Here is a 19433-nt window from a genome sequence, read left to right on the forward strand (position 1 = left end):
TTCAGTGGAGGGTGTGTTTGCATCCAGATGGACAAAACCTGCTCTGTTTGATGGGCTGATCAGCAATCAAAGGTTATAGGCTGTGACGCTCTGGTCAAGCATACCATCCCTCGCTTCCTTCCTCATCTTTCTCCTCTCTCCTGAACACTCCTCTACCAGCTGCTCAAACATGACAGCATCTCCTGTTTCCTTCACTATGTTCTTATCCCCTTTAACTCTTGTTTGTCAAGTCTTTTGTCATGCCTGTTTTATTTTACCACAAGCTGACGGGTGCTTGACATAAAACAGCAGCTACATTCCTTACAAAGGCCTCACTATGGCTACAGCAGGGTTATATTAACACCACAGTCTGAGCTGTAAATACCTTCCACTTACACATGCAGTGGGTATATTACCATCCCAAGCAAAGTACATAATTGCATGTTGGGAGATACAGACTCAAGTACATATAGCTGGGTATTCCCCCTTTGTAGAGCTCAAGGCAACATGGTGAGGACCACAATTCAGTTCAGCTGGCTGCTTTATAAAGATGGGATATTCCAAGTGTAAACATGCAGGGGTGGTTTCTATGACCCAGTCACTAACACAGGACACTAAATAAATTGTAATTATTCATTTGTTGTCTATGGCAGTTGTAGGAGGAGCTGAGGACAACAAAACAATCCTTGGTATTGTTTTAAATAGTAATATTACTACTACTATTATTATTATTATTATTATTATTATTATTAATAATAATAATAATAATAATAATAATAATAATAATAATACTTTTTATACATACATACATACATACATATATATATATATATATATATATATATATATATATATATATATATTTTTTTTTTTTTATTTATTTTTTTTTTTACTAAAGATCATTGTTTTTTGGTCAGACATAAATGCACAAAAGACATTTCTGTGTTCTTGTATAATACATACATGTATACATAATAATACATAATACATGTTGTTAATACCATAACAACAAACATGGATTGATACTGTCAGGTCCCCGGGAGCTGCTATTTTTACCATCACAGCCACATTGACCAATTTTACTCATGAAACTGACATTACTAATATTTTATCTAAATTAACTTTGTATATTCAAGTTGTGTCAATTCATTCTAATGTAATTGCCACAGGTGGCATTGGCTAATGCAATAGTGCAATGTTACACAGCAAAAATTGGAGAGTTGAAATTTCAGGGTTAAACATTTGAGAGTCAATTTTCACTCTCAAAGTGTAGTTTTAACTCACTGTGAGTTAAATGTCACTCAGGGTTGGGGTTAATGAAAAGAGTTAGTCAAGCCTGTGGAAATTAATTCAGGAGAAGTGTTGTTTTGCGTCTCTTCATAGTTAATTTGCCTGGCCCCTGCATTTCAAACCAGGTGAACCTGTGCAATTTCTATCAGACTGTCACTGTCTGAGAGAAAAAAGAGGAAAAATAAATTTTCTAAAAAAATGCATCAGCTTTCATTGAATCATCCTGTTCACATTGAATTTTAAGTCATTTTTAACAGATTCACTTTTTTATGATTAAAATTAAAACTACTTTCAGAGTGAAAATTAAGAAAAATGAGTGTTATTTTTGTTACTTTCATGGTGTTAATTTAACTCTGTTTGAATTAAAGGACAAACTCTGACAGTGTAAATAATAAATCCATATAGGTTAATTTAACCCAGGTCGGTGAGCTTATGAAGGGCGGCTGTGGCTCAGTTGGTAGAGCGGGTTGTCCAGTGACCAAAGGGTCGAATCCTGGCTCCGACTATCCACGTGTCGAAGTTACCCGCTGGTGTATGAGTGTGTATGGGTGAATGTGAGGAACTGTAAAGCACTTTGGGCACCATGAAGGTGTAGAAAATGCGCTATATAAGTTCGGTCCATTTACCATTTTTGAACTCTTGTGAGTGTTGGTAGTTAAATCAGTCAGTGTTACATTAACTCAGGTTTCTGAATTAAAAAGGCAACTCTGGCATAGTGTTAAATAATTAACTCCAATGAAAATGTTAATTTAACTCTGTAAAGTGTGGACCTATATAAACTCTGAAAAAGAGTTAAAATCAACTCTGTGGGAGTTGATACAACTCTCCAATTTTTGCTGTGTAGATGCTTGCTCAATACTAACTCAACACTAAGTTGACTTATTTATGGTATGTTAGCCATTCATATTATGTTACCTTATACATCAGCTTGGTGGCTTGCACAAGCCACTCACTGTATAGTGTAAGAATCTAGATCAATATTAAAAGTATGTGTAAATAAGCCTTGTACTGAATTACTTGCATGACATACAAATACAAAAAAGTGCATGTATTGTGGCTGAAATACTGCCGTTACTGTTGTTTTAAAATTTCTGAAAGGCTCTCCTACCTTCTGTTTGGAGCCCTCTTTCAAAGTGATCCAGTCCTCCCCATTAGAGCTGACATCCACTTTGTATGACTTCACAAAATAAGTCCTCCGGGTCTCCTGGGAAATGGCGCCTTGGGTACCGATGGCTGAGACAAACCGCAAGAACCCAAGGTCCACCTGCAGAAGGGGAGAGGAGGGGGGGGGACAAGTGAGCTGCTTGTTTTTTTTTGTGCAAAATTTCACAGGAGCTGTGAGAGTTGCAAGATATCTCTTTTGGAGTTTGGCTTAGGTAGATAAAATATAATTCAAATGTTCAAATGCTTGAATTATTCTTGGTTTTTGTGAATAAAGACTTTCAGTGCATTGTGTATATCAACAACGCACTGACAAGATGGAGAGTCATAGAAATATAACCCCTATATCAGAATCACTCCGGCTGTAGTCTCATCAGCTGCTACCTGGAATTTAATAAACAGCAATGAAATGATATTTGCATTAATGAAAGAGACACAGGATGACAACTTAATTTCCTGAGATGGGAGACAAGAGCTTATTGGATAAAAGTGAATGTTGAATAGAACAGGGGCTGCAATCACATTATCAAAATCGGCCGAGAGGAAAGAGAGATACAGACTGAATATCAAATATTGTGCGTTTAAAATATGCAGGGCTTTATAAAGTAATTATGGACTGCGGTACATCACAGAAGGGCTGTTATAGTTTCATAGGGAGACAGCCAGAATCATTTGGGTCTAGACAAGAACTGAAGCACTGTCTGTATGTATGTTTAGTGTTTCAAATTTGTAGTGTATGTTGAAAAGTGTATTTCCTGATGCTGAGCAGAGACACTGTTTTACATCGAACTTCGTAAAGGAGGACAGTGTCTGTCTGCCAAGTCTCACGCCTGTTTGCAACCATGACCATCACTGCCAGGACAAGAGGAAAAAAGCAAACACACACTGCTCTGTATATTATCCTGGTTACTATAGCTGTGTTTCAGAAGTTACACAAACACAATGGATTTTGTTACGCTAGTTTTCATGCTGATTATGAGTACTTCAATGTTCTACCTGATCTGATAGTGAAACACAGCTACATGTTAGCATTATATGTTAGCTTGGGTACTTATTAGCAAACATTAAGTAAAGCTGGCATTACTGTTATCAAACTCTGCGTATGTGTCAATATTAATAACTTAAAAAAAAAAAAAAGACGGGAAAATTCTTTAGTGGCACCAAGCATAAGATTTCTTCATTAACACTGGTCAGGATTTCAGTAACTCAGCAGGAGCAGCAGCAGTCCTTGTCTCTTTTGTCTGCAGAAAATGGAAGACCGCAAACCAGGACATGTTGCCTTGGTGGCTATGTCCACTTCTTTTCTAGAGTCAATGTTTTTAACTCATTTTGGACATGTTAACGCTCCTGCTTATTTTTTTGCACCTTGAGTACAAGAGCTTAGGTCTGGAGAGGGCCTCAACTATTTGTTGCTCTAGGACACACAATTTTTCAGCCACTAGTGATAACAAATTGGGTCCTTCTGACCTCTGAGGAGGCTACTTAACCCCACTGTACCATCTCTCCATCCATAATAGAAGAAAAGAGTAAGTGTGAAACTGCAAGGCTTTCAAAGAACTCCTCGGTGTGTGAAGCAGCAGGCTTAGTTTTAACAAGCGTTAACACTGTCTCTGACAGGCTGAGCTGACATTAATGAGGAGTAATGGTGTTGCGTGCAGACACCACTAAAGCAAAGAAGAGATGCAGGAAGGCAGGGCATTGGTGGAAAAGGTTTCCAGATCACGATGAGAGACAAGGCCTTTGATGTTGATGTGCGATGGGCTCTGATGGATGGTGACCAGAGTCTTGAGTGGATTACTAAATCAACACAGAGGAGATCATTGATACTGTACAGGTTAAAGGGTTAAAAAGAGTGACAATAGTCAAATCCTCTATATGAGAGGGAATGCAGACATATTTTCAGGAATTTAAAGCCAGGGTAATCTGCCTGTCTCCACCATGCTAAAAACATACTTTCACTCAGAGCCAGATAGCTTTGTCTGCCAACCTTATATACAGTGCCACACTTAATGACTTGGAGCAAGGAGCAGGAGAGCAACATGTGCATGCCACAGCACGCAGGTCATTCCTACTTCTCAAATCTACGTTTCACTTCCAGAACTAAAAAGACATAAACAGATGGGAGTAATAAATGAGGTTCCACCACACTATTCTCTCACCCTCTCTTGCCCAGTCAAAGGATTTGGATGGATGGAGACTAACAAAAAGACAGTCACATACAGAGACAGAATACGTTTGTTCCTGTCTACAGGCTCAGGGGGCTTACTCAGTAAGTCCCAGATTTCTTTTAGGTCCACAAATAGAGACAAAATAAAATCCCCTCAGCTTCAGACAGTTCCCATTTAATAACGCAGGAGCTGAATCCCTTTCTGCTGCCGCAATATATGCCAGGACTGGCTGTGGAAAGCACTGAATGGCAGTGAGGCCTTTTCTGGTGGATATTAACCCAGGCAGATCTTCAACATCTGCAGTGATGCGACTAGCCTGACTCTTTTCCAATCTGGACCAATGGCAAAGCGACTTACTAAATATAAGGCTTACCTAAAAAAGGTCTAATGGGAAGAGTTGGCCTTAGGATGTTTTCTTTAAAAGGATCTCATTAGGTGTAATGGAGAAGAAGAGCCTCTGGGAATGAAATGAGTGGTGGGGCTAATTGGGAACACTCATGGGTGCACAGACTCCAACGATCTCTGAAACAGAAGCATACTGATGGACTGATTTATTGCTTTAATCAATATTCTAGATCAGTATGAAGGTTTTTTTTAGTTTTGTAAATTAAAGCCTTCATTTAAAAGACAGTAATTTGGGGGTTGCTTGGTTCTCCCTGCAAACTGTGTCATTCTTTTCATCAGTTTGTGGTAATTTTAGAGTCCCATTAACCAAGCTGATTCACAGGGTATTCTACCCTGACAGGAATAAATTGCTGAGGAAAACTTAATCATTATAATTCCTGGAACTTCTGGCATTCCGAATATGCAACTTCAGTCCAAAAGTGTCATCAGGTTAAGCCTTGACAGGATGTCACAGGAGGGGAAAATGATGAAAAAGAACAGGAGGGATGGAAAGAGAAAAGATGAAGAGCTAAACTGAGGCAGAGTGAGAGGAAGAAGTGAGGGGAGACAAGTCGCTGACAGTGATGCCTTGGAAAATGTGAAGGACAGAAACATGGGGTCTCGAGTGAAGAAGTGTGCAGACTAGATCAATTTCACAGACACGGCTTGATAACAGGGCCTGGGTAATGAGCAAAGCATGATTTATTAATGGCTGCTTGTTAGAAGCAGAGGAACGAGTGCAGAGACTGTGCCTAACAGACTGGGGTTACGTGGGTCAGGGAAAGAAGACCGGCTGCCAGGACACTTGGATGTAAAGTACAGTCCATTCCACACCACAGAGACCACAGTAAAAACAAACAGGCCCAGATAATGATTACTAGTGGGACTCCTTTTAGCTCAGAGCCATGGACAGCTGACCCATATACATAACCAAAATTTAGAAATCGCAAGAAGCATAGTCAGTCTTGAATAAATATATCACTCTGAGACGATAAACTATTAGTCATCCAGCCCCAAAAAGCTGAATCACGCTTAATGGGTGATTCGATCACTGAGCACAATGGTGTGAATTATGACTCTTAATCTGGCCCTGTTTATTTTGAGAGTTGCTGATCATACAGAAAGATGCTTACTGGTATGTCTCTTCCAAATATTCCTCCTATGAGAGTGCATTTGGACTGAAGCCCACCTATAGATAAATGACACTATACATTCTGGCATGCTACCACGCGGTACTGTAACTCATATCTAGAGAGACACACACCCAGACCCATAAACATGCCAGGCTTGGTAAGAAATCAGCCTCAGAATCTTTCCATAAAGAAGCAGCAGGCTGATATGTGGGCTGGTCTTCAATGTGTCCTTGCCCCCCCGGGAGGTTTTTTACTCCTGTATAATCCTAAATATGTTATATATATATATATATATATATATATATATATATATACACACACACACACACACACACACAAAAAAAAAACATTGCTTTTTTGTGTGTGTGTGTGTGTGTGTGTGTGTTTTGGGTGTTCTCAGTCTACCTTCCTGTTGTGAGGCAAACAGATGACTCAAAACCCCTTTGCCTCACAACAAGCCAGTGTAGACGGCTCCAGTCGTTTCACACACTAATGAAACCAGAAAGGCAGAAAAAGAATTAGTCGTGCTCAGGCTTGTAACATCAGCCAGTTAAATCCTGGTGTGCATGCAATTAGATCAACATACTGAAATTCACATCAGGCATTTGAATGAGGCTCATGTATGTGTGTGTGGGAATCAATGACGGGGAATGACAGACAGTGTATTTATGTATTTATGTGTGTTTGTACAAGTTTGAAGAGATAATTTCCCAATTATCCCTCAACAGTGCTGGCAGCTGTGGGCGTGATCATTAGGTCTATCCGTTACTCAGTGGATCGTCTCTGTGCTGTATGACTCAGATGTGCAGCAAGGCCACATGATACATATTTGAGTCTGATGCCTAGTCATTGTTGTGTGGGTGAAGTGAGGAGATGTGTGGTTTGCAGCATGGGGAAGGAAAGGGGAGGAAATGGCAAAAGGCTTGAAAAAGCTGTGTCTCTCACTGCTTGATTGGCTTATAATTGAGTTGCCAAGAAGTTGTATACAGCATTCCGTACTGTGGGAGAAGTTTACCCAACACTTTTTTAAAATCCATTTCTCTGCTTCCCTAACAGAGGAAAGCAATGGGGAGGTAGCTTCCCAGTGTGTGTGTGTGTGTGTGTGTGTGTGTGGGCTGCTGACTGAATAACTGAGGCCTCTAGGGAATGAGTTTATTCGTTTTCCCCTCACCAAAGAAACAACAAGAGAAATGCCGAGGGTGAAAAAGAATGGAGCACTCCTCTGTTCCAAAGTCAAAACCCAGCTGGTAGACATAGACAGAGGCCCACATCCAGAAAATGGTGTCTGGGAATGTTTTATGGATCTCAGAGGATAGTATAGTTAGGAGAATTATGGCCTGGAATCATTCTACAAAGTCTCAAGTCACCTGCTTTTGAAAATCTGATAATAATGTCTTCTGTATGGTAATAAGAGAAAGGTGACATTTTGTGATTTTGACATGCAGACACTTTGTTATGTGGGCAAAGAGACATGCTCCTAGTAGCAGATGCAGTGTTTCTAAACCAGCTTTTAGCAATCTGTTCACCAATTTTATAGTATGTGGTGGAATAGCTCCATTACCTGAAAGTGTAATTAATTCTTCTTTCATGAAAATTGTATTACTCAAAATGCTGCGGGACCTATGAGCTCCTCTCACGACCTTCCATTTATCACAATGCTCACCTGACAGAATTGCAGTTTATTTTTAGCCCCCAACACCTCTTTGGTGGCATTAAATTATGCATGTCTTCCCATGCGCTTATCATCTGTTTCTCTGACAAAGAGGGATGTATAGGTGGGTCGACAGCTATAATATAATGAAAGGTTGTCTGGTTTGTGCATGTGAAGTGCACTCGGGCTTGGATGTATACAGCTACGTGATTAAAGGTTTTAGTCACAGCTGTAAGAGGAAGGATTTTAATTGTCTGGTTTCCTTTCTTATGAATCATCTTTAAGACTTTAACTCCACGGTCATTCCCATAGTTGGCACACACATGACTAAGGGTCTGAGTAATGATTATGAAACTAAGAAGCAGTGTTTTGGACGGAAAGGAGGGCGACCTGAGAGTATGTCACGTCTGGAAACTGCCTGATGATCCCATCCTGGGATATACAGCTGCGGATGACCGTTAAGCGATGACGACTGACTAAGGGGCTTTAAGGCATTTACCTTGTCTGTAGCGCAGACATCGAAAATGACACTGATTACGACTGAGCTAAGTTTTTGTCTCGAGGTACATATGCGCCACTGTTTCATTTCATTACATCATGCCATCCCTCATGTTTCGATTTCTAGTCCTGCTTTTTTTCGGTTAGTGCGCTCGAGTGTGGGTCTCTATCCTCTCATTGATTTTCCAATTGAGAGCGAGGCCTGGGAGCAGCCAGGCACAGACAGCAGCCATTGTTTCCATTTGTACGGCATGATGATGATCTCACCAGCACAACGCATGCCAGCCTCTGCTTTCACTAGACTTCATCAACTGAGAAGCTGCTGTTAATTACCAGTCCATATTCTAATTACTCATCACTCTGCGCAGTGGGAAGCCCTGGAACGGGGACAAAAAGTGGAGAGGCAAGACAATGGCAATGAAGGGGGCATTTCTGCAACTCATTGACCTGAGTTAATTGAAAGCATATTTGGACAAGAGGAGAAACAGGATATGGTAGAGCATGCTGGTGTAGCATCTGACGTTAGCCTCTGCACCTCAGGAAAAAAAACACTAGAGTGGCCAGAGTGGCATTTTCGACAAGGAAATGTGCAATTAGTGGTTGTTTGGTCGGTCAGACGAAGGAACTTAACCTGTTATCTTTGCTAAGTGGTCCAGGTTTCACTGCTTCCATGTTTGCCTTTCTCCACATGAGGGAATAATAACATGGCAAGTTCCTCTGTGAATAGTTTACCTTGGGATTACAATTGCATGCAGCAGATAAAGAAGCATACTGTGTAAACAAACACTGATATGCTTCTCATGTTCAGAGCTTTCTTCTCTCAGACAAGCATGATTAAAGCACATGACAGGACTAAAGGGGCCCACTATCTTCTTTCATGATTAAACAATATAGGTTATCAGAGACAAATACAAGCTGGTAATGCATAAATACTGATAAAGCAATCAGGCTTGAAGCCTACTACATATTGGCAGGAAGATTGAGGATAATGGCAGGAGCCATTGCAGCTAAATTATAGATACAGTATGGAGAGCAAATCAACTCCGACCTGACATATGGAACACCATGTGCTGTATTTTGCTCAGTAGAGAGTGAGGCTTTCAGGTATTGACAGTTGGCTTTTCTCAAAGACAGTCTAAATTATTCATGTAGTGTGTATGTGCAATCAATGGCAACTGCCTGATAGAGATCCAGTCCTGCCCTTACAGCATCAGTCAAATGCTGCTGTGACTCTTGGTGGCCATCAGATCCGTTTTCCGGCATATTTGACAAACCCATTCCACACTATGTCAGCTTCTTAGCAATTTTCCCTGCCAAGGTCCCACAGGAACCCTTGGTTTTCAGAACCTTGGCATGCCGTCTGAAAAAATATACCTTCCCTTCAGAGACAAATGTGTTGTGCAGATGCAGGTATTTCCTCTACAGTGCTACAAATCATTTATCCTTCCTTCGTTTTCCTATGAAAACCAGTTCATAAAGTGAGGGTCGAGTCATAAACTGGATATTCTGAGGGTGTACTCTCATTTATTTTTGCTGCAACCTGCTGCATAGATCCCCGCTGCTCATCTCTTAAGCTTCAAAGATAACCATGGCTCACACTGGCACATAAATACACAAATCGCCCACTACCTTGATGTAGATCTGTAGCTCTGCATGTTCAAGAGGACAGAGAAGAAGAAATGGAGGAAAGGAGTGATACAAAGAGAGAAAATTGAAGAAATTTGAAATGAAAGCATGTTTTGACAGATTATTGCTTGTGTTTTTACTCCCTTCTCAAACTGCAAACCCCCTCGAAGGACATCTGTCCATCTCTGTGTACACCAAAGGGTTGATTAATGACCTGGCTAACCCAGCACTCAATGTTGAACCACACCACACCAATCTAATTACGCAGAGAAGAGCACACAGACTTCTAGCATCTTGCCCTCCTCCTCCTCTGCCATGCATCAGAATGAGGCAGCATTAAAATGGATGACAAATCTGGATTATGTTTGGCAAAAAAGAAGGAAAACAGAGTGAAGGAAAATGCCCAAGTATCAAAAGGCCCCTGTCATGAATAATAAAACTGTCTGCCTCCAACTGCAGTCAGGGAATGATAATGAAATAAATAATGAATTGATTACTATGCATCTGACAGTGCACTGAGATGATTTGTACGTGCCGCGAGGGAGTTTGAGCTTGTTGCACATTACGGACAGGCCTAATTTAAGAGGAATGAAGAATTCCTCTCTTTTAATACCACTTGTGATAATTGGGCTTCTGCTCAGAGTGCTCAGCACAAGTGCATCACACTCCTCAGAAAACATAAATTATGTGGCAACCGCAGAGTTGGCTCATTTGCTGGGTTTGAAATTAGAAATCAGAAGAGCGCCATTCAGTATTTTGATGTGATTAGTATTGGGAAGTCAGCATGTCCATTAGAACATGTCTGTTTAAAAATCCAGATTTTACTGGCAAATCAAATCCTCAATATGATCAATAGCAGTGAAAGTCTTGAGTGGCAACAAATCATCATGTTCGCCGGTAATTTCCATCGACAAAGAGGCAAACTGAGGTAGAGTACCTTTCAAGTCTGTGCTGTTACCCTTAACACGCATATCTAACTATGAACAATGGCCTTTCCCATCGGAGAGACAAATGCTTTCATGCAACAGTCTGGAGAGAGGAAGTGCTATGGGAGGCCATGTTTCTTCCTGATCCACTCAGACACATGCTGTGTTCCTCTGCAGGACAATATGGACCCGCCAGACCCTCCCACTCACCCATAAAGCCAAGAGTGCACACAAGTATGGGAGAAAACAGCTGAAACACACGCACATGCACACTCACACTGATTAAATTAGTCTGAAGGAGGAACAGCGGCTCTCAGGACAATGTTTTCATTGCAATAATAAAGGAAAAGCTTGCTTATGGTCCTCCTCAAGCAAATATTTGGCTTCAGGTCAGCTCTATTATACATCCCCGGAGGAATATACTGGGGCCAAACTTTCAGCAGTGAAAGTCTGTAGATAAACAGTCAAAAAGGAAAAACAGTCTGGGCAGTTACAAGGCCTGGAGGCTTTCTTTTAATAAATCAAACATGGTCTAAATACTAGGTAACTGTGTCAGTGTGGGGTTAGTGTTGTGTGTAGACTTATGTAGACTGTATATGACGTATCCCCATCTAGGGACAGTGGAACTAAATCTTTAATCTTTCCACATAAAGTTCTGTCAGTGGGTGATGATTGTTTTGTGCAGATAAGCCGACTGATATAAAAGAAAATATAACACAGCTTGTTTGTGTGCTTGAGTGTGTGTAACCACACAGGATGCCTGGAATGAATCCCGGCATCCTCAGAGGAGGCCAGTGTTATCAAGGGAAAGGAAAGTTATCAGGTAGGGCAGGGAGACAGAAGGAGAGGAAAACACAGACAGACAGAAGGATAGATAGGCAGAGACAGAGGACATTTTTGGACCACCAGCTGGAGGTCTATTAGAACAGATGACATTCATCATCAACATTTTTGAGTTGTGTCATTTTTACAGGGAAGCTGCTCTTCTACACACTGAAGGATGAACACAGAACACTCCTACTGTTTTCAAGCAGGCAGCAGTCACTTCTAATACTGCATACACCCATAGACTGTAACTCACCTACAAAAAACTTACTGTAGACAGTTGGTGAGTTGGTCTATTCTGCTGTTGCTAACTTTTCACATGATGTAAAGTCTAAAATCCAATAATCTGAATTTTAGACATTAAAATGTCTTCAGTGCAATTTTGACAGGTCATAAAAATTGATTGGATAATAAAGTTAATGTTACTCTTATTCTTAAGCCCTACTTTTAAACATCTTTTTTTTCTGATGAATTTATATTTATCACATTGTGAGACAACTACAAAAATGAAGCCAACATGGGACCAATAATCACTACACGGTAATGAGATGTGTGGGCTAATGTGGCTACTTCATGAAGTATTCATTCAAAATTGTCATAAGCAATTCAACAAGATCTGGCTTTATAACAACATATTTTGTGCTCTCTTCAAACTAGTTGAAAGTAATAAAAAAACAAAAACCTTACCCAAGAAAATTTGGAAATTTGGGTTTGAAGGCATGAAAGTCACATGGGAAGTTTGAAAAACAGACACCATGAAAGCCACCAGGTAATGTCCAATCCTACTTTAACATTGTTCTGAACATCTCCAAAGCCATCAAAGTTGGACTCCAATTTTCCTTCATATCCTCAATATACTTTTTTTGCCAGTGTGAGATGGGTCTTAAATTGCAATAATTGAAACGTTTATGCAGTCATCAGTCATATTTGCACATAAATCTATTCTTTTAATTTACCTGTATCCACTCCTTGTTGGAGTCCTCTGCTGGTGTCCATGCATTTTCATAGTAGTTGAGTCTGGAACGCTCTGGGGACCAGCTGGGGTTGTACTGAGACGAGGCCATGATTTGATCTGACGTTATCTCTCCTGATTCCATTCCCAAAGGGTCGCTACAGTCAAAGTCTGCAAACGGGGATGAGGACAGAAAAGAGACAAATGCAAAAGAAGGAAGTGAGTAAAATATAGTTTGAATTCTGAGCATGGAAAGCAAGAAAATGTACCCTGCATGTTCTTTCTGTGTCCACCAGAATCAGAGCTGCTCTCTGGGGAGGAGGACACCACACGACACGCACTCAGTTTTTCTGGCCGGAAGAGAGCGGCACATTAGCAACGCCTCACTAAACCCTTTCTATTTCTCTCTCTCTACTTTTTAATGGAAGCAGGATAGAAGCGTTCCACATTAAGACGTAAAAATGTCTTCATAAAACATTCAGTGTGGGCTAAGTTTATGCCTGTATTAGGCGTTAAAGTGACTTTCACTTGAGTTATTTTTTTCCTCTGACTGGATCTGTTTCCTTCACATCCCTGAGGACAGTTTATCTTTTTAGCACATGGTGACTTTTTTCCCCCAACTTGGTCTCCTGGGTAAGTTTAGGTACGGTTAGTATTTGTATTTTGGGACAATATATCAAACTTAATGGCTTCACCACCAAAGACAAGAGGTGGCTTCTCTTGTTTGTGTTGACATGGGGCAGCCGTTTTGAGGTCTCCCTGGCTAAAGATCAGGTTAGGTCAGCTTGGGGGGGGGTTGGTGGCCCCTCTAACCTCCAGAGGTCAGACGTACTGACACCGCTGTGGATGAAGCTGTAGCAATGCACAGAATGAACGACTTCACCTTTTGATGTGGGCAGGAGTCGTATAACTTCACAACAGCATAGAGCTATGCAAAGACACACTCTCACACAGTGGGACCAATTCTGTTTATTGATTATTTACTATTCTTTCTGTAGACAGTGCACCACAAGCATAAGCTTCTCCAAACAAGAGTTTATATGTTTGCGGTTTTTTTTGGTTTGTTTTTTTAAGTTTATTTTAATTCAGTCTTTCTCATTTGGGTCTTGCTTTCCATTTAGATTTAAAGGTTTCGTAAGACTTGTTGTACAAGACTTGACAACTAGACTAAGACTTGTCTTGATGAGCGACATCTATGACAACAGCCTGTGCAATATGTATAAATGACATGCATTACTACTCTTATTATTACTTATTCGTACACACAAGACTTGGGTTATCTTTTATATCCAACTCCTTCATTCACTCCTGAGTTATGTTTCTCCTCTGTCCCTTTTTTATGCAAAAAAAGGGGCAGCACACAACTACAAATGAATGTCCAATAAAGAAATGTAAAAATGTTTGAACCTACAGCACAAACTCAGTAGGTAGCATCCAGTAAATCTGTAAATAGTTGAAAACAAAGTTGATTTTACCTATATTTCTATGTCACTTTAGTTTATGTAGTTTTCAGCTGCTTTTATTTTCAGTACAGTTCAAGATCATTTTTCACTGTCAGTTTTTGTGGGTTATCGTAACACAAGGCAACCACTGACTTAAGCACACACATTTTCCAAAAACCTGACCACACACTGCTTGTGTGGACACTGAGGCGTACTTGCATACAGAGGGCACAGGATGAGGACTGCGAAACTGCTACCTAAGAGCTAACCACAGATGGTCTCCCCATCTGCTACACTGCGAATACACTGCAGTCACTGGGTCAGTGTGTGTTTTGTGCTTAACAGTGTCAATGTCTGGTTGCATATGCATGCATTCACATGGGCCCAGTGTGAGGCTGAGAAAACTGTCTCACACCTATCCAATCTTATCGTCGCCTCACTTTGAGAAGACTGCTTGCTCTTGTCAAACTTTTGCACTAAGACCCACATAATCTAGATTACAAAATTGTGATCAACAAAACCACAAAGAGCTTCTTGTTAGTTGCTAAGGATGGTATCTGATCATGTGGGTTACCGACCAAAGCAGAGTTGATATCTGAGAAGATAGCAAGGGGGGATGGATGTGTGAGGAGGATGATTGGAGGGAATGAGAGCGAGAAAAATGAGACAAGAACAAAAGAAAAGGCCTTCTTTCATCACCTTATCACCTCTCATCAGTGGCTTTCAGTTTGAGTGTACCATTCCCCCTCGCAATGCAAAAGCGAGAAAATCCGCCGTGTATTATGCATAAGGGGATTATGAATGATTCAAGTGGAACAAGTCTGGCAAAGCGCGCACAAAGTTTGGAGTTATTTTCTTGCTCCTCTTCCAGCTTTGAAATGTCTCAGTAACTGATGTAAGACCCAGCAACTCCAAAATACTGTATTTACTGATCACAGGTCAGACGTTTCAACGTGCCTCTCAGTGATGAACATGAAAAGTTGATTTGCGTAATCTGATCTTAGATGAGTGATTAAAGCAATTCAAGTAACTCTGAGGAAACTAAGAAGAAATGACATCAGCAATCAACGCTGGGTTCATTACTGTGAGGAGGGGCTGTTTAGTTTTTAGTTGTGTATGTGCTCAGTGTCTGTCTTCCCTCTAGGCAAGACAAAATCCTTTTGGAGATGATTAGTAGATTTGCTGAATGTCATCCATCTGTATTGCCTTTTAAAGACTGACTGACTGAGTGTGTGTGGATCTGGGGTGGTCTAGCCTCTGGACAGATTTATGACTCCTACCAGCGCTCGTCTTCCTTAATGAAATGTTTAGTTGCAGCGTTTTGCAAAATGGGGTCGGGGGGTCGAGCCCCGTGACGACGATCCTGCATGTAAAAGCCCTGGGGGTGGTGTGTGAGTTTAGAAAGCTAACTAGTGGGGAAGCTGCTTTTTTGGAGTCTGTCTGGGCCCACGTGTTAAAAAACAAGGTCTCATAAACCATGGGAGGCAGACGTTTACCCTGTAACACATTCCCCAAATGAAAAAACAGGAGGTGTTTATTTAATAAGTTCTAAGCTTTGTTTAACAAGAGGGAATGTGTCATAATACGATCTTGTGTAGCTGCAACTGCAGACAACATCTGCTTCATACTTTTAATATTCCTCTGGTGGTTAGTTTATTGCCCTTTAATTCACCTGAATGTGAAGTCTTCTCCAACTTTTCGTCCACTGAACAACTCTATATTAATTCTAAATTCATTACCTCACTTATACGGATTATATTTACCTCCATTTCTTTGCAAACTCTGCTTCTACTTCACTTACATTTATGTCCATTAGATTTTTGGTGTTTTTGTTATGCCAACTCACCCTCTGGAACGGTCCTTTCGATGACAGTGAAGTTGGCAGAGAAGCCTTCCTTAGCAATAGCGCTGTCAGTGTTGATTGTCAGTGCCAGGATGCCGGTGTAGGATATGATCCTGCCTGGAGTGTTTTGCCCACAGTACCTCCCTACATATGGTCCAACTGAGGGAGAAAAGCAAGACACGGGAGAAAGACAATACAAACATCATCACTGAGGTGAAAGTTGGGTTAACTCAATATTTGTTTGTTTGCCACAGCCATGTCACACATGGGTTTAATCACCAGCCCTCCCCCTTTGGAGGTGTTAAAACTAGTGTGTCAGTGTGGTATGGCTACATTTCTTCACCCTAAACCATATCAAAGCGTGAGAAAAGGCTCTAAAAGAAAGAATTCCAGCCTGATTATCTGTTGAACACAAAAAGAGCAAAGTAGATGAGGGACCTCCAGTGCCACCTTGTCATGGTCTCTGTCTATTTACTGGCTGTAAATTCCTCAGACTTCCTGTCTTCCCTGTACCCAGCTTTATTATTTGATGTAGCACAAAGATGAGGAGGACACAACTATGGCAGGATAAGTTTTGTGATGGAGACCGAACAAATGAAGATTAGGTGCAGACAAAGGGTAAACAGACAGAGTGCAATCAAAGCACAAAGAGGACACATTCCAGTGAGCTGACTAAGAGGAATGAGGAAACAGATGAAGATAGAAAATGGGTAAAGTCGGAAGCAGGAATTCTAGACGGCAAAGAAACATGGCAAAGAATGATGGGGAGGCAACAGAGGGAGCAAGAGAGCACAATGACCTTGCCCTCTGCTTCTGATGTGTTCTATGATCCATGAACATTTGTGAGTGTGTGTTCCTGTTGGCGTGCAGGGACCCGCAGCTTATCTGTGATTAGTAATGCTGTGATCAGCGGAGAGTGACAGTTCTACCTCCCTGTCATCCAAACATGCCACTTCTAGCCTGACATGAAAGGCAAAGGCCAGGCCACAGGGACCCATGGGGCAAGGGTGTGATTCAGATTAATCTTCGTAAGTCAGGTGCTTGTTGCACATGTGTGTATATGCGTGTATACAGTATGTGTGCGCTTTAAAGCTTGGACCAAAATGTCATCTCCCGGATTATCTGCATGACTCCCCAGGTCTATGAAATTTTAAAGAATTCTGACTTGAAGTTTCCATTCTGCTTGCACTTGCACTCCCTAGAAAAAAAGAACAAGGGAGCGGAGGCTGCTCCTCACAGCACTTGTTCACTGAGGTGTGCTTACACAGGCAGGGGAGAGGAGAAGCGCATCTTCCCTTGTGCTTCACCAAGGCTTGCGTTTGCCTGGACATCTCCCACCTCTCCACACCCTGATGGCTAACATGCCTCCATCCTCCTGTGCTAATGCACTATTGATCCAGCAGGCACCATGGGTACCGGCACAGTTTTTTTCCTCCCATGGCTTATTTTTATACTAGAATCTCTGTCACACACAACACGCAAAGGGTGTGCTGCCACAGAAACGTTATGCTGTTGTTCAGTTCTTCTTGGAAATTTATATACCTCTTTCTTCTTTGTTTCATAATTCTAACTGGAAGAACAGAGAGATGTCTGCATATTTAATTTATTTAGGTGTGGCTGTGTGCAAAATTATGTTTTAAAAGATGATAATAAAGTGACAACTCCCAAAGCTTTTTCACATCTCTTTAATCAACACAAATGTCGAAAATGAAACACATCCAACCTTTTTGGGAGAATATTCAAATAAGCTGCAGAAAAACTTTTTGGAATCTGAGGTCACCTCTTAACACTTGAATCCTTCGAAGACGTGAGTGCTGACACTATTGAACTTTACGTAAACTCACTTGAAAAAGTGCCCTGATTTACAACTAAGCTTTATCATTTGGAATGCCAGAGAGGAGAATACTGATGTGAACAGGGGTGAACAGTACTAGATAAAATTCTGTCGATTTTCAGCCTCTGATGGAGGAGAAAAGCTTTCATCTTGTCTGCACTCTGTGTTGAAATAGCCAGGAGAAAAACTGAGAACTTCAAGAGGTGATTTCACTCACTGAGTTCAAAGCCTTATCTCAGCATTGGAAGGATTGCTTTGAACATTGCTCACTCTCTATCACTTCTCACCTACTGATTTTAATAGGTTTTAAAATGCTATTTTAGGGTAATATTTCATTATGTGATTTTGTGCTACAGCCTCTGTTGTTTCCTGATTCAGTTCCAAATGAATGAGCCTGCTTTGGTGGGAAACACAAGAATATGTTTAAAGGAAATTCCTTTTAGAGGTATATCCTGCAAGTCTGGTTTGCATTCTTTATGTGTTCAAGGCGCCATAAAGCAGAAACTTAAACATCATGACCTAGATTAGACCCCTGATTCCCAACAGGGCAGACACTAACAAATCCTGTGACACAATGTGGCTCGTGACAGAAAAAGGAAGGGTGGTAGATACTCATAATCAACAAGTGTTTGCCATTGAGAAATGATGAAACATTATGCTCATGATGATAGACTCTTGAACCCCTGCCAAGACTATTAAAGGCAGTTAGCACACAGGCCCAGGTAATGGTATCATGTTGAGTAAAGCTGTTCATTTCTTCTGGAAAAATAGCAAACTCTTTTCTCTCTCATCTCATTGAAGACAGCTGATCTTCTCAGTTTCTTTTTTATGCTGGTCTAAAAACCTGACTTGTGAAGTGCTTTGGTAGCTTCAACAAAAAGGTAGATACAATACTATTCCACCAAAAATAACCTGTTTGTTAACATCTCCCCTTAATTTGTTCATTCCAAGCCCATTAACACTGCTTGCTCACCTCCAGGAAAACCATCCCAGATCTCCAGCCTGTCGTAGCGGCAGAACACACCAGTAGGGGGCGTGGGGTCAGGCTCCAGCTCGAAGCTCTCAAACTCCAAATGATCTCAGACATTTTTGGGGCGAAGATCATGAATGTGCAGTCCAGATTATTGGGGTACTTCTCTGGAAAACCAGGAGACTTTATGACACCGCTGTTGGAGGTGAAATTCCTGGAGCATTCAGGGCCTGCAGAAAGAGAAAAAAGGCGGGCAAATGACATGGAAGAAGATGAGAATCAGTGACAAAGGAGGGAGTGGGGTGATTCTGTTTAATGACTTCTTTAAGAGGTCTGTGAAAAGGTGTCTTTATGCACTTGGTGTTGTGAAGTTTCACCTCTCACATGGTCTGCTGCAGTGGTTCCTGACCTTTCTTGGGTTGTGACCCATTTTTAACATCACAAATTTCTGGCGACCCCAGACGTACAAAATAGAGACTTTTTTTTTTTTGCTAAAATTAATTTTTTTTGGATCATGTAACAGTTTGCTATACTATGTCGCAAATAAACATTAATTTTAGACAGTATTTAGTCTATATAATGTATATTATTATGGACGAAGGCAGAAAAGCCAGGTTGAGATTACTGCACAAAAGGAGAATTTTACTTATACTGAAAAAACAGTAACTCAAACTATGAATTATGAAAGAGCTGCAGCATCTGAAACCAACCACAATGAACATTTGACAGATAAACATTACCACAGTGCTTC

General features: G+C 40.9%; 1 protein-coding gene across 1 annotated transcript in view; it reads right to left on the reverse strand.

Annotated features, from left to right (window-relative positions):
- The window catches only part of nrp1a (neuropilin 1a), a 68398-nt gene that overhangs the window by 21232 nt on the left and 27733 nt on the right, over positions 1 to 19433 (reverse strand). Inside the window, 5 exon segments of the mRNA XM_030123359.1 lie at positions 2378 to 2533; positions 12598 to 12764; positions 15882 to 16037; positions 18686 to 18785; positions 18788 to 18912. Coding sequence (XP_029979219.1) covers positions 2378 to 2533; positions 12598 to 12764; positions 15882 to 16037; positions 18686 to 18785; positions 18788 to 18912 — 704 coding nt within the window.

This window comes from Sphaeramia orbicularis, chromosome 20 (genome assembly GCF_902148855.1).
Source record: "Sphaeramia orbicularis chromosome 20, fSphaOr1.1, whole genome shotgun sequence".
NCBI classification, from domain to species: Eukaryota; Metazoa; Chordata; class Actinopteri; order Kurtiformes; family Apogonidae; genus Sphaeramia; species Sphaeramia orbicularis.